The sequence below is a fragment of the Indicator indicator genome, chromosome 26 (assembly GCF_027791375.1).
Source record: "Indicator indicator isolate 239-I01 chromosome 26, UM_Iind_1.1, whole genome shotgun sequence".
Classification (NCBI taxonomy): Eukaryota; Metazoa; Chordata; class Aves; order Piciformes; family Indicatoridae; genus Indicator; species Indicator indicator.
The window spans coordinates 10875913-10890613 of NC_072035.1; the positions used below are offsets into that span (position 1 = coordinate 10875913).

The 14701-nt window shown below is 54.7% G+C and overlaps 1 protein-coding gene across 1 annotated transcript in view; it reads left to right on the top strand.

Annotated features, from left to right (window-relative positions):
- SGSM1 (small G protein signaling modulator 1) overlaps positions 1–11705 on the top strand; it is a 33961-nt gene extending 22256 nt beyond the window's left edge. The window contains exons 16-25 of the mRNA XM_054392557.1: positions 458–586; positions 2841–3023; positions 4759–4830; positions 5965–6549; positions 7231–7355; positions 9324–9406; positions 9729–9838; positions 10082–10178; positions 10599–10766; positions 11617–11705. Coding sequence (XP_054248532.1) covers positions 458–586; positions 2841–3023; positions 4759–4830; positions 5965–6549; positions 7231–7355; positions 9324–9406; positions 9729–9838; positions 10082–10178; positions 10599–10766; positions 11617–11705 — 1641 coding nt within the window. The remainder of the gene's footprint in view (positions 1–457; positions 587–2840; positions 3024–4758; positions 4831–5964; positions 6550–7230; positions 7356–9323; positions 9407–9728; positions 9839–10081; positions 10179–10598; positions 10767–11616) is intronic.
- The last annotated feature ends 2996 nt before the right edge of the window (positions 11706–14701 follow it).

Genomic DNA, 14701 nt, shown 5'->3' on the forward strand with positions numbered 1-14701 from the left:
AGGGTGATGAGAGCCTGGCCCAGGTTGCCCAGAGAGGTGGGAGCTACCCCAGCCCTGGAAGCATTCCAGGTCAGGTTGTTTGTGACTCTGAGCAACCTGCTGTGGTTGCAGATTCCCTGTCACCCTGAGTGCTGTGGTCCTGAGGGAGGTGTCTGTATGTTCTGTGACCAGTGCTGCAGTCCTGCTGTGCTGCTGGCACTCAGGGGCACAGCAGTGACCTGGAGTGGCTCTGGTGGGTCATTTCCTAGCTGTGGTGAGCCAGAGTTTCCCCACGTGTCCATCCACAGGGGTCTCTGGTTGTGCTGAAGCCCAAGCCGGGGTCTGAGGGGGAGCATCAGCAATGGGTGGGCAGCCAGTCTCTGGGTGGGCAGCACTCTGGGTGCTGAAGAGTGGCACAGCCAAGCTGGGGTTGCTGCTGGGTTGTGGTCTGTGCCCTCACTCAGAGCTCTTCCCACAGAGTTATGAGGACCAGGAGCTGCTGCGGCTGATCTACTATGGTGGGATCCAGCACGAGATCAGGAAGGCTGTCTGGCCCTTCCTGCTGGGCCATTACCACTTTGGGATGACAGAGGCAGAAAGGAAAGAGGTTGGTGTGGCTGTGCTGCCAGCTCAGCAGCTGCTGCTGTGTCCTGGGTTCTTCACAGCTTGAAGGGTACAGATGTCAGAGTCCACCCTGTGTGAACCCTCTGGGTGTTGGGGCCCCTTTGTACTGCAGCAGTAGATTGGAGGTGGGAGGAAGAAGGCCACCAGCATCCTGGCTTGGATCAGCAATTGTGTGGCCAGCAGAACCAGGGCAGGCGACTTTGTTCCCCTGTGCTAGGAGCTGGTGAGTCCACACCTTGAATCCTGCGTTCAGTTTTGGGCCAAGAAGGACACTGAGGGGCTGGAGCAGGTCCAGAGAAGGGCAGCAAAGCTGCTGAAGGGTCTGGAGAACAGGGCTGGTGAGGAGCAGCTGAGGGAGCTGGGGTTGTTCAGCCTGGAGAAAAGGAGGCTGAGGGGAGACCTCATTGCTCTCTACAACTCCCTGAAAGGAGGCTAGAGCCAGGTGGGGGTCAGTCTCTTCTGCCAGAGAACAAGAGACAGGACAAGAGGTCCAGATGTACCCAGACTGCCCTGGGCAGTGGTGGAGTCCCCACCCCTGGAGGGGTTTCAAAGCTGTGGAGATGTGGTGCTGGGGGCCATGGTTTAGTGCTGAGCTGGCAGTGCTGAGTTAAGGGTTGGATTTGATCACCTTAAAGGTCTCTTCCAACCTAAATGATTCTGATTGTCTGAAAGACTCAGCTCAGCAGGAGCTGCCAGGATGAAGCTCACTGCTCCCCTGTGCAGCTGCTGGCTGCTGCTGTTCAGAGCCCTCAGCAAGGCAGAAGCAGATGGGGGCTCAATTTTCCCTCCTCCTTTGGGCAAGCTCTGGTGGGTCAGGCTCTGGCTGGCACCGTGCTGGAGCTGGGTGACTTTGTGTCCCATGCAGCCAGAGCTGCTGCAGGCATGGAGCTGGCTTGGCCCTGCAGGGCTGGTTGGGGCTGGAGCAGGAGCTGCTTTCTGGGCATCCATTCCAAGCCTCTCTGTCTCTAAACTCTTGCAACCCAAACCATTCCTTGATTCTGTGATTCCTGTGGCACCACCCTCGAGCTCCCAGTGCTGCTGGGCTTGGGAGGAGACCCAAGGCTGGCAGCAGGGTCGCTGCTGCTGCCCCTTTCCCTGGCACCAGGGTAGCCTTAGTGATGCTGGTGCCAACTGTGTGCTGTGGGCACCAAAGGATTCCACCTCCCAAGGATCTGCTCCCTCCAGCTGGGGCTCAGCCTTTGTGCCATGGCTGTGCTGCCCCTGGAGGTGGCATCTCTGAAAGACCTGTTGGAAGAACCTGACAGGTCAGGTGTGGCTGGAGGTGGCAGCAGGGCAGAGCAGGTGTCTGGAGGAGCAGGGCTGTGGTTGTGCTGAGGTTTAATGTGGTCCCTCCTGCATGCTGACAACCTGCCAGGAACAGTCCTGCTCCTTCCTGGCTGTGGCACTGCACTGGTGCCATGTGCTGTGACACTGTGGGGACAGGGGCACAGGAGAAGGCCTGGCAGCCACACTGCACCAACACAGCCCCCTGGCTGCCCCCTCACCCCTGCCAGGCACAAACACCGCCTCAGGCTGCACTGGGCATGTGCCACCTCCAACTGGTTTGTCAGCTGTGGTTGCTGGATTGGCAGCAGCAGCCCAAGGGCTCAGACTCCTGCAGCAGAGGATCAAGACCCAGGAAAACCCTTGGAGCTGCCACCAGCCCTCCCACACAGCAGGAGCTGCCACCTTCCAACACCACCTGCTGGTGAAGCATCAATGCTGATCAATATCTATAGGGGAGGCGGGAGTGGAGAGGATGGGGACAGACTCTTCTCAGCAGTGCCCAGTGACAGAATGTCTGGAGGAGCAGGGCTGTGCCTGTGTGGGTCTGTGGCCATCCCTCCCCAGCTCCTCTGTCTGTGAACCCCTCCGGCTGATGAGCAGATCCGTGCCTGCTACGAGCACACCATGGCCGAGTGGCTGGGCTGGAGGTGGCAGCAGGGCAGGGCTGGAGGTGGCAGCAGGGCAGAGCAGGCGTCTGGAGGAGCAGGGCTGTGCTTCTGTGTATCTGTGGCCATCCCTCCCCAGCTCCTCTGTCTGTGAACCCCTCCGGCTGATGAGCAGATCCGTGCCTGCTATGAGCACACCATGGCCGAGTGGCTGGGCTGGAGGTGGCAGCAGGGCAGAGCAGGTGTCTGGAAGTGGCGGCAGGGCAGGTGTCTGGAGGAGCAGGGCTGTGCCTGTGTGGGTCTGTGGCCATCCCTCCCCAGCTCCTCTGTCTGTGAACCCCTCAGGCTGATGAGCAGATCCGTGCCTGCTACGAGCACACCATGGCCGAGTGGCTGGGCTGCGAGGCCATCGTCCGGCAGCGGGAGAAGGAGTCACACGCAGCAGCCTTGGCCAAGTGCTCCTCTGGGGCCAGCCTGGACTCCCACATTCAGAGGATGATGCACAGGGACTCTACCATCAGCAACGAGGTGAGTGGGGTTAAGGGCTGCAGGAGGGTTGGACTAGCTGACCTTTAAAGGTCCCTTCCCACCCCCCAGAGCAGTCTGTGACTCCACGGGCATGTGCTGGGAGGGGAGCTGGCAGGGTTCATGCACACAAAGCTTCAGCCTTTTCCCAACTCAACCTGAAATTTCCTGTTCTGAAACACTCCCATGGCAATGGAGGAAAACTGTCGCCCTTCCTCTCTCCAGCAGAGCCCTGCCCACTCATCACCCACAATACCAGGGTGGGGACAACTTCTGCTGGTGATCTCATCTCGAGTACCTGAAGGGGCTGCAGGAGAGCTGGGGAGGGACTTTTTGCAAGGGCTTGTAGTGATAGGACGAGGGGCAATGGCTTTGAGATGGTAGAGGGGAGATTGAGACTGCAGATTAGGAAGAAACTCTTTCCAGTGAGGGTGGGGAGACACTAGAACAGGTTGCCCTGGAAGTTGTGGATGCCCCCTCCCTGGAGGTGTCCAAGGCCAGGTTGGATGAGGCCTTAAGCAACCTGGTGTAGCAGGAGGTGTCCCTGCCCATGGCAGGGGGCTTGGAACTAGATGATCTTTAAGGTCCCTTCCAACCCAAACCATTCTGTGAATCCATGGGTCTGTGATCTCAGTGCTCTGCAGGTCCTGCAGCCTGAGCAGCAGCAGCTCCTGTGCTACAATAAGCCCTCAGGACCAGGAGAGCTCACTCTGGATTGAAGCTTCAGAAGGAATCCACCAGGCACAGCATCCACTGTTGGCTGCAAAGCCCAATGCTTCCTTCTGTGCTTCAGCTGGGATCCAGATAAGGGTGCTGTTGACTTTTGCAGGAGCTGCCTCCACTGAGTCTGCTTGAAACATCAATATTTGTCCTTTAAGAACAGGGGGAAAGCTTCAATGTGTGTGGAGGGATTGTTTTATAGCCTCTGACTTCATCCTTTATATAAACCAAGATGGGGAGAGCTGCACTGCTGCCAAATTAGGACAGATTGGTAGAAATTTGCACTCCAGGGAGACAATGTGACCTCTCTGAAGGTCAGAAGAAAGCAGTTCCCTGCAGTCCCAAACATACAGTGTTTGTACAACTGCCTTGGCCAAGGACTTTGGGTTTTTTGTCATCTTCTCCAGCAGTAAATGTCAGTGGCGGGCTGGGGCAGGGCACTGTGCTGTGTGACAGAGCTGCATGGCCCAGCTGAGGGAACTGGGGTTGTTCAGCCTGGAGGAAAGGAGGCTGAGAGGAGACCTTCTGGCTCTCTGCAACTCCCTGAAAGGAGGTTGGAGTGAGGTGGGGGTTGGTCTCCCAAGGAACAAGCAATAGAACAAGAGGAAATGGCCTGAAACTGAGCCAGGGGAGGGTTAGGTTGGAGATTGGGAAACATTCCTTTGCAGAAATTTCAGGGATTGGAGCAGACTGCCCGGGGGGGGGTGGTGGAGTCCCCATCCCTGGAGGGGTTCAAGAAATGTGTGGCCATGGCACGTGGGGACATGGTTTGATGGCCATGGTGGCGTTAGGTCAGACTCAGTGATCTTAGAGGTCTCTTCCAACCCCAAGAGTTCTCTGATTCTATGACATCAACATGGGGCAGATGTGAGAATTTATGGATGGATTTTCTGCTTGCTCTTGATGTGCAGATGTGCCCAGCTCTGAGAGTGTGGTGTCAGCCTCCCCATGCTCCCAGACCTTGCCTTTTCCTTCTGCTCCTTGCCTCCTTACTGGCTTTCTCTCCTCCCTCTTGCAGTCCTCTCAGAGCTGCAGCTCTGGCCGCCAGAATCACGCCCGGCTGCAGAGCGACTCCAGCTCCAGCACCCAGGTGAGCAGCTGAGCTTGGTCCCCTCTTGCTCATCCAGACAGCAGCCACCCAACAGGTTGTCACTCCCTGATCCTCCTCATGATGTCTGGCAAACACAAGGGCTGGTTGGAGAAGGTAAATGATTCACAAACCTGCTTCTGGAGAGGCTAAGGTCAGAACTTGCTTGGCAGAGTTCTGGCAGCCTGCTCTGCCCAGGCTTGAAGGACCAACCCCCATGTGGCCTTCACACTTGAAGGCCCTTGGCTGCTCCTTATGTTAGTGACCATGTGTTTAACCAACCTGTTTGAGTGAGGTTCTGCCAAATCTGTCATGCTGAGTGAAGTGCAGTCCTTTGGAGCAGGGACTGTGGGCTCTGAGATGTGCAAATCATCGAGCACTGACCTGCCAGATCCAGGCAGGAGAACCTAAAGGCTGAGGGCCATGCCCAGAAATTCCTTCAAGAATCTGGGTCAAATGGGACATGGCACAAGATGGTTGGGCTGAAGGTGTCTGTCACTCTAGGGAAGGCACAGCAGTAGTGAGTCTGGAGAACAGCTCCTCTGGTGAGGAGCAGCTGAGGGAACTGGGGTTGTTCAACCTGGAGAAAAGGAGGCTGAGGGGAGATCTTCTGGCTCTGTACACCTCCCTGAAAGGGGGTTGGAGCCAGGTGGGGGTTGGTCTCTTCTCCCAAGAAGCAAGCAACAGAACAAGAGGAAATGGCCTTAAGTTGCTCCAGGGGAGGTTTAGGTTGGACATGAGGAACAATTTCTTCCCCCAGAAGGGTTGTCAAGGCCTGGCTCAGGCTGCCCAAGGCAGTGGTGGAGTCCCCATCCCTGGAGGGGTTTCAGAGCCATGGAGCTGTGGTGCTGGGGTCCATGGTTTAGTGGTGACCTGGTTAATGGTTGGACTCAGTGATCTTAAATGTCTCTTCCAGCCAAGTTAAAACGCCCTCAAGTCCTCTGAGCTTTCTTTCACTGGTTGCTTTTATGAACCCTTCACATGCAGAGCAGATCCTCTTCACTTTCCAACCATTGGGAAGATGGGCATGATGTCCCCAAGAGCTGCATAAGGGGACATCCTGCCTGTGTTCCCAAGGGTTTGCTGAGTCCAGGATGTTTGCTCTCCCTCACCTGGGTCTCTGCTCGGGCTTTGCAGGTGTTTGAGTCTGTTGATGAAGTAGAACAGGCTGAAGGAGATTCTCAACTGGAAGATGGCAAACAAAGCAAGATCCCCAACGGGACAGTTCCCAATGGCACATGTTCTCCTGATTCTGGCCACCCATCTTCCCAGAACTTCTCCATCACATCAGGATTCTCGGAGCGAAGCTTCAGCAACGAGGACAGCGCCATGGAAACCAACAAATCCTCAACTAGCTCTCAGGGTAAAGCTGGTGGGTCTGACCTGCCAGGTCCACAGGACCATGATGGTGCCCAGCAAGAGGAGAACCTGCAGGGCCAAGACAGCCTGGAAGGTGAATTTTCCACCAGTGGAAGTGTGGATTTTGTTCCTGTGGATGACAGCTCGTCGGGGGTCCTACGTGATCGCGACAGCGTGGCCCTGACGGTGGTGGAGAGCTGGGCAGACAGTGAAGCTGAAAAGCAAAGCTTAGTGGAAAGTGAAGATAACCTCTCTGAGGAACCAGAGATGGAGAGTTTGTACCCACAGCTGGATTCTCTGGCTGTAACTGATCTGGCCAACAGTGACACATCTGCTGTCTCCTCAACGGGAGTCACCTACTCTGTAAGTATGGACTTGGTCATGGGGGGGTCCCCTGTGCTGATCCTGCAGTTGGGAGTCCAGGGACTCTCCACCTCCCACCCAAAGCCTACAGTTGGGTCTATATGGGCTCTCCACCTCCCACCCAAGCTCTACCCTGTGCTGATCCTACCCTTGGGTGTCCAGGGGCTCTCCATGTCCCACCCAAGTTCCTCCCTGTGCTGATCCTACCCTTGGGTGTCCAGGGGCTCTCCACCTCCCACCCAAAGCCTACAGTTGGGTCTATATGGGCTCTCCATTTCCCACCCAAGCTCTACCCTGTGCTGATCCTACCCTTGGGTGTCCAGGGGCTCTCCATCTCCCACCCAAGTTCGTCCCTGTGCTGATCCTACCCTTGGGTGTCCAGGGGCTCTCCACCTCCCACCCAAAGCCTACAGTTGGGTCTATATGGGCTCTCCACCTCCCACCCAAGCTCTACCCTATGCTGATCCTACCCTTGGGTGTCCAGGGGCTCTCCACCTCCCACCCAAGCTCTACCCTGTGCTGATCCTACCCTTGGGTGTCCAGGGGCTCTCCACCTCCCACCCAAGCTCTACCCTGTGCTGATGCTGCAGTGGATTGTCCAGGGGCTCTCCACCTCCCACCCAGGCTCTGCTGCCCTGACAGCTGTCTGTGGGGTCTGTGTTTGGCTCTTGCTGTGGGCAGGCAGAGCTGCTGGACATGTACACAGTGAACCTGCACCGCATCGAGAAGGACGTGCAGCGCTGCGACCGCAACTATTGGTACTTCACCCCTGCCAACCTGGAGAAGCTCCGCAACATCATGTGCAGGTGGGAGCTCTGGGGGGGGTCAGGCTGGGGGCCTGCCAGCCCTCCCTGCTGTAGGGCAGGCTCCTGGCACTGGGGGCTGCTCTCCCTGAATTCACTGGGACCCCAAACTTTGTTCTGGTTACTGGGTTTCGTCTCCTTCCTCCCCCCCCAAAACCTCCCTTACCGTCCCAGAGCTCCAAGGACCTCATGAAGTTCAACCAGGGCAGTTGGTAGGGTCCTGCAGCTAGGGAGGAAGAACCTCCTGCACCAATACAGGTATGAGGGTGACCTGCTGGAAAGCAGCTCATCAGAGAAGGACCTGGGAGTGCTGGTGGACAGCAAGTTGCCTGTGAGTCAGAAATGTGCCCTTGTGGCCAAGAAGGCCAATGGTGCCCTGTGGTGCATGAAGAAGAGTGTGGCAAGCTGGCAAGCAGGTCCAGGAAGGTTCTCCTGCTCCTCTTCTCTGCCCTAGTCAGGCCATGTCTGGAATCCTGGGTCCAGTTCTGGGCTCCCCAGTTCAAGTGAGACAGGGAACCACTGGAGAGAGTCCAGCAGAGGCTACAAATATGGTGAAGGGCCCTGGAGCATCTCTGTGAGAAGGAAAGGCTGAGAGCCCTGGGAAAACAGCAGCCCCAGAGGGGATCTGAGCAACACTCAGCAAGAGCTGAGCCTGGAAAAGAGCAGCCCCAGAGGGGATCTGAGCAATGCTCAGCAAGAGCTAAAGGAGCTGTGGGAGGCAAGAGGCTGGGGCCAGACTCTTGTCAGTGATGCCCAGCAACAGGACAAGGGGCAATGGGCACAGATAAATCCAGGAGGTTCCATCTGAACAGGAGAAGAAACTTGTTTGGTGTGAGGGTCCTGGAGCAGGCTGCCCAGAGAGGTTGTGGAATCTCTGCAAATATTCCAAACCCCCCTGGACATTGTGATCCTGGGCAAGCTGCCGTGGGTGCCCCTGTTTGAGCAGGGGGTTGGACTGGATGATCTCCAGAGCTCCCTTCTAACCCATACTATGCTGGGATCCTGTGATTCTGTGACCTCACAGTTTCCAGACTAAGGAGTCTGGAGACTCCAAGGAGTCCAGCCATCCTGGCTGCTGCTCTGCCTCATGACTGCCATGTGTTGGGTTTGTTGGCCAAAGCAGAGGGCTCCCTGGGGCTGCCCAGGCATGCTGCCTCATGGTCTGTACCCATCACATCCCACCTGCTCTCTGCAACATGTCTGAGAAATGTTTTAATGAGCCCTCAAAGCTGTGGTGCTCCTGAAGAAGGGCCTGAAGCAAGTTGGTTCCTGCCTGTCCAGCAGAAAATGACAGCTGGGTACATTTCTGCTTCTCTTTGCTTAGTCCCTGTGACTAGGAGGTAGTTGTGTGACAGTCACCAACTCCAAACCAGCTCCAGCTCAACAGCTGTGGCTGCTTTAGGGGGAGGAGGGGGGGGCAGCAAAGGTTAAAATGTTATTACTCATCTTCCAAATATGAGGAGAAGCTGCTGTTTCACTGGAGCTGTCACTCAATCTGACAGCTGGAGTTGGAGATCTCTGCTGAGATAAGACCTACAAGGCAGCAGATCTTGGATAACTAGCAAGCAGGGTGGAAAAGATGATCCCCTTGTGTCTAGCAGTGGATCTGAGCCCTTTCAGGAACACAGTTTTGACTTGCTACCAAATATGGGAAGATATCTCTGCAGGCTTGGTTGCTTGCTGGGTGCAGGGAGGAGAAGCTGATGGTATCGTGCAGAGGGAGCCAGGAGGATGAGTCAAGGAGGGAAGGCTGAGCCATGGCACAGCCTGGGATCAACACCCTGGGTTGGATGGTGTTACCTGAAAGTCACCACCACAGTGTAATCATTTACATGCCCAGCTGTAGAGGTGACAGCATGTAGGAGACACCAGCATCCCAGGAACCTCCCTTGCAGGGCATGGGGAAGCAAGGTGGCAAGCTGTGACATGGGAAGGGTTCCTGGACCACCTCTCCTGCTCTCTCTCCCACAGCTACATCTGGCAGCACATTGAGATTGGCTATGTGCAGGGCATGTGTGACCTTCTAGCCCCTCTTCTGGTCATCCTGGATGATGGTGAGTGGGTGGCTTTGCTCTGCTCTTCCCACAGCTCTGTTGAGGGGACCTGCTGGGTCTGGTGGTGGCCCTTTGCCAGTGGGAGGGTCTCATGCTTGAAGATGGGGAGCAGCTGGTGGCAGGATCCTGTTTGTTCTTGATGCTGGTTGACTCTCAAGAGCCTAGCTGGGGGACAAGGTGGACTCTTGCAGCATGGGCTGTCTTGCTGAGGACCTAACTGTGTGTGTGGAGCAGGGAGGGATGCTGCTGCTGCTGCAGGTGGTGGGTTGTGGTGATGCAGCAGTGTCCATGCAGCCAAGCAGTGCCTCTCTTCCCTGCACAGAGGCTCTGGCTTTCAGCTGTTTCACTGAGCTTATGAAGAGGATGAATCAGAACTTCCCCCATGGAGGAGCCATGGACACCCACTTTGCCAACATGAGGTCTCTGATTCAGGTAGGAGGATCCTGGCAGCCTCTCAAAGCTCTCCTTGGGATGGGGGTCTCAGAGGGGCTGAGAGGAGCTTTCAGTGGGTGGGAAACAGGAAAGTGAGCTGGGGCTGCAAACAGTAAGGTGTAGCAGGGTGGAGAAGCTGGGTGGGAAGTGGTGTGTTGGGAGAGCAGTGGGAATGGAGGGAGGCAGGCAGAGGAGCTGCTGGTGCCCCTGCTCTGCTGAGCTTCCTTTGGCTTTTCCTGGCAGATCCTGGACTCTGAGCTCTTTGAGCTGATGCACCAGAATGGTGATTACACTCACTTCTACTTCTGCTACAGATGGTTTCTCCTGGACTTCAAGAGAGGTGTGTGCTCTCCTGGACTTCAAGAGAGGTGGGAGGAGGCAGCTGAGCCTAGCCAGGAGGGGTGGGAAGGGTCTGCCACGCTTCCAGGCTTCCCAGTGGCAGCTGCCTGAGCTTCTCACCACCTGTCCCTGCTCTGCTGTGCTTTGCCAGAGCTGTGCCTGACGTTTCTGCCTCCATGCAGAACCTGTTGTTCTGGAGCTGCTGGTCATCCTCCACCTGGTTTGTGTCCTCAAGCCTGTGCCACCAGCTGCAGGCCAGGTTGTTTGTCTTTACAGATGACTGACTGACTGACTGCTTCCAACTGGAACAGGATCCTGCGGGAGGGTACCACCCAGCGTGTCTTCCCAGTGCTGCTGGGAGTCAGGACATGGGCACCCATGGCTGGTGTAGTAACTGCTGGGTCTCCTCCTCTCTTACCAGAGCTGGTGTATGATGATGTGTTTGCAGTCTGGGAGACCATCTGGGCAGCTGCACATGTCTCTTCTGCTCACTATGTGCTCTTCATAGCCCTGGCTTTGGTGGAGATGTACCGGGACATCATCTTGGAGAACAACATGGATTTCACAGACATCATCAAGTTTTTCAATGGTACAGCTGGAGTTTGTGGGGCTGGGTGGGTGGCAGCTGCTCAGGTGGCCTGCTTCTCATCTGGCTGTAGCTGGTTGTGTCTGGGCCATACTGGTACAGCAAACTGGGCAGTGGAGGGGTGTGTGATGCTGATACTGGGAACACGATGGCAGAGGGACCCCTTGTCCCTGAACTGTCAAGCTCTGAGGGGGGCTGGTGCTGGTCTAGAGCCTGGCAACAGCCCACCTTGCTGTACTTGAAGGCAGCTGTGAGTGCAGGTTGTGCTTGCTGCTTGCTCTAAGCCATCCCAGATGAGTTGGGTAATGGTAGCTCTTCAGAGTCAGGGGTCTGAATGGTTGGGCTCTATGAGCTTGAAGATCTTTTCCAACCTGAATGATTCCATGACTCCATGTCCTTGTGAAGGATGGTGCTGGGGGATCTTGGAGAGCTTCAGCTCCTGCCTCCTGAAGGGGACCTACAAGAAAGCTGGGGAGGGACTTTTTAGGATATCAGGGAGTGATAGGACTGGGGGGAATGGAATAAAGCTGGAAGTGGGGAAACTCAGACTGGATGTCAGGAAGAAGTTCTTCCCCATGAGAGTGGTGAGAGCCTGGAATGGGTTGTCCAGGGAGGTGGTTGAGGCCCCATCCCTGGAGGTGTTTGCAGCCAGGCTGGATGAGGCTCTGGCCAGCCTGATCTAGTGTGAGGTGTCCCTGCCCATGGCAGGGGGGTTGGAACTGGCTGATCCTTGTGGTCCCTTCCAACCCTGACTGCTTCTCTGATTCTGTGCCTGGAGCTGGGCTGAGAGTGGTGAGGTTGGGGGCCTCCTGGGGCCTGGGCTCTCAGTGGGTTCCTTCTGTCTGTGTTGCAGAGATGGCTGAGAGACACAACACCAAACAGATCCTGAAGCTGGCTCGGGACCTGGTCTACAAAGTCCAGACTCTGATCGAGAACAAGTGAAGGATGTGGGGAAGAAGAGGCACCCAGACAGAGAGCCAGGACCCCCCTTCAATGCTTCCTCCCCTTCTCCTCCTTCCCCAAGTGCCACACCTGTGGAGGTGAGGTAGTTGCACACGTGCTGCTGTCTAAACTGGAAGTCCCCTTAGCCCTCCAAGTGCTGTGGTCAGTGTTAGGTCCAGGGGCCCCAGGCTCAGATCTTCACAGCCTTCTTCAGTGACTGAACCAAAGATCCCTACAGTTGCATTTTCTTGCTGAGGACTTGCTTTGGAAGCAGGACCTGGGCAGTTGCTTCCTCCCCTTGCTGCAGCAGAAGGGCAGTGAATGTGGTCACCACCACAACTGCTGAGGCTGTTGCTGGCATCCCAGGGCAGAGCTGAGGGTCTGGGAGACTCCACAGGGCAAACTTGGGCAAGGAAATAAAGCTGCTTCCTTGGAGAGCTGTTGCCCCTTGGCATGGGGATGCTGGCCAGCCCTGCCAGCCTTGGCAACACAGGACTGCTGCCAGAGCTTGGTACCAACCTTGTGAGGTTCTGGCAGTAGCAGAGAGGGACTTGGATCACTGAAATTCCTCCTCTTTTGATCTCGTCCCTTCATGCCCTCAGCCCCTGTAGGATTTTTTTTTTTTTAAGGCTCTGTTCTCTCCCTGGGATTTTTACCTTGTTTGTTACTACAGTAACTGAGCACACAAGAGTTTCAGCTCTGGATGGGATGTTCAGGAGAGCTCCAAATTCAGCACTGGGTTTTTCTTTCAGAATCCAGTCTCTGTAATGCTCTCTGAACGCTGCAAAGTCTGGTCCTGACCTCCAGACTTGAGGTTCTCTTACCTGCCTTACTCTAGCTGCTTGTGGTAGGAGTCTGGTCTCCCTCTTGTTCTTTTCCAGCCCCTGTCAGGGGAGGGCTTCTCAGAAGGTGAGTCAGAGCTCTGACTCTAGTGGCTGTCCTGACTTCCCCTCTGAAGGTGCCTGTTCTATTCTTCTCTTCAAGACCAGCTAGACAGTGGAACAATCCCCTTGGTGCCTGCAGGTTTCCTGTGCACTTCTAGGGCTGCAGAGTCCCCTGAGTCCACTGAAAGTCTCCAGTTAAGTCTTGGGGAGGGGGGTGGGGGGGGCTTCTTTCACATGCCTGTGACAGCCCAAGGTCCCTGGGTGGTCTTTGCTTTTGAAAGATGCACTTCTGTGGCCACTTCTCCTGCAGTGGCTCTCCAATCCCTGGAGCACACTGCGTGAAGTGCCTCTCCAGCACTACCTGCATGAGAGCTGAGCTGCTGTGCCCTGCTACAGAGGGTTTGGGTTCATTTTTCAACTCAGGTAAAAAAAAAATAAAAAATACAGATACCACAAAAAAAAAAAAAAAAAAAAAAAAAAACCAAAAAACAAACACTAAACTATAAAGGCAAAGGAGAGATGTTGGTAGTTGAAGGTCCAGCTCAGCTGGAGAGGGCTTCTTCATGGCCACAGAAGGCTGCCATGAAGGTGTGCTTTCAGCAGCAGAGAAGATGCTGGGGTTTAGCTCTCCATGAGGGTACTTTTCTCTCAAGTTTTGCTGCAAAAATGTGTGTTGCCCCTCCATGCAATGTGTGTGTGGGGTGTGTGTGTGTTTGTGTGCTCTCCTCCTCCCCCCTGCCAGCCAAGCCCCTGCTCTTCTCTTGCTGCTGTTGGGAGTGCTGCTCACCTGAAGGGAAAAGGTGCCCTTCCCTTCTTCTGTGGAACATCTGTGTGTGCCAGCTGTGTTTTGTACCTGTTTGTGGTGTGTGTCAGATGTTGCTTGGAGAGAGAAAAAAAGAAAAAAGAAAAGCCAGATGTAAATTTGCAGAGGAGAAAAACTGCTTCAGAACAGGAGTGGGGGTGGTTTGCAGTTCCTGAGTGTGCCAGCTGATCCTTCTGCAGGACTTGGACATGCAGCCTGCAGCTAAAAGAAAAACAAACAAGGGACAGCAGTGAGCACAGAGAACCCTTTGGGGAAGAGGTGGGCAGAGCAGTATGGGGGCGGGGGGAGCCTTTTGTTTCTCTTGATGCCAACGAGCAGATGTGTTCCCACCTAAGCCAGGAAGTGCTTTGAAGCAATTCTCTGCCATCAGATCTCCACAGAGTGCTTGGGTTGTAGCAGCACAAGAAACAAAGGCACTGGAGCTTCAGGATGAAACTTCCCTCTTTCCACTGAGCAGAGGCAAAAGCTCACCCTGTCCCCACCAGCCTGTTCCTCTTCCCTCTAGATCCCACGACAGGTGGCAATCTGCCTGCATCACCTCCTCCAGAGGGCAAAGGGAATGGCTCTGCCCTCCTCTTTCTGAGGGACAACAACCAGTAGGCCAACTTCAACACAATCTTATCAAGCAACATCATTGACACTTTTATCTTTCAAGCTTCTCTTTGTTGGTTTTCTTTCTTGGTTTTGTTTCGTTTTGGTTTTTCTTTTTGCCTTTCCTTGGTTTTTAAACAAAACCAGCCAAGAAATTCTGCACAATATTCACTGTCTGTGTTAACTGAGAATAGCAGTGGGGTTTGGAACAACTCTTCTGTTGTTGTTGTTGTTGTTTTGGGGGTGGGGGTGGGGAGGGAAGGAGGGAGGGGGGGAGAATTCCCAAGTATTTATTGATTGATTGTACCTTTAGTGTGTGTCCTTGTATGCTGGAGTACGTGAGTGTGCTGCCTGGTTCTGCACCTGGAGATTTCTCTTTGCAGTGTTCTTGATGATATCTTGTAAATGTTTACCAGAGAATTGTGTCTCTATATAAGATATATACAGGCTAGAGAGAAAAAAAAATATATATGGGTATTAAGTGGGTTGTTTTTTGTTTTGTTTTGTTTTGTTTTTGGAGAGGGGTGGGGTGGGAGGAAAAAGAAAAAGACAAAACAAGCAAAAAAAAAAAATCTTTTGCTTCTGAGAACTGTGTGGTTTCTATAGCACCTATTCCAGGATGTGCCAATCTGTCCCTGTCTCCTGTGCTGTGAGAATTGTTCTGGTACAGCAAGAGGAAGCTCAGAGCAGAGTCAACA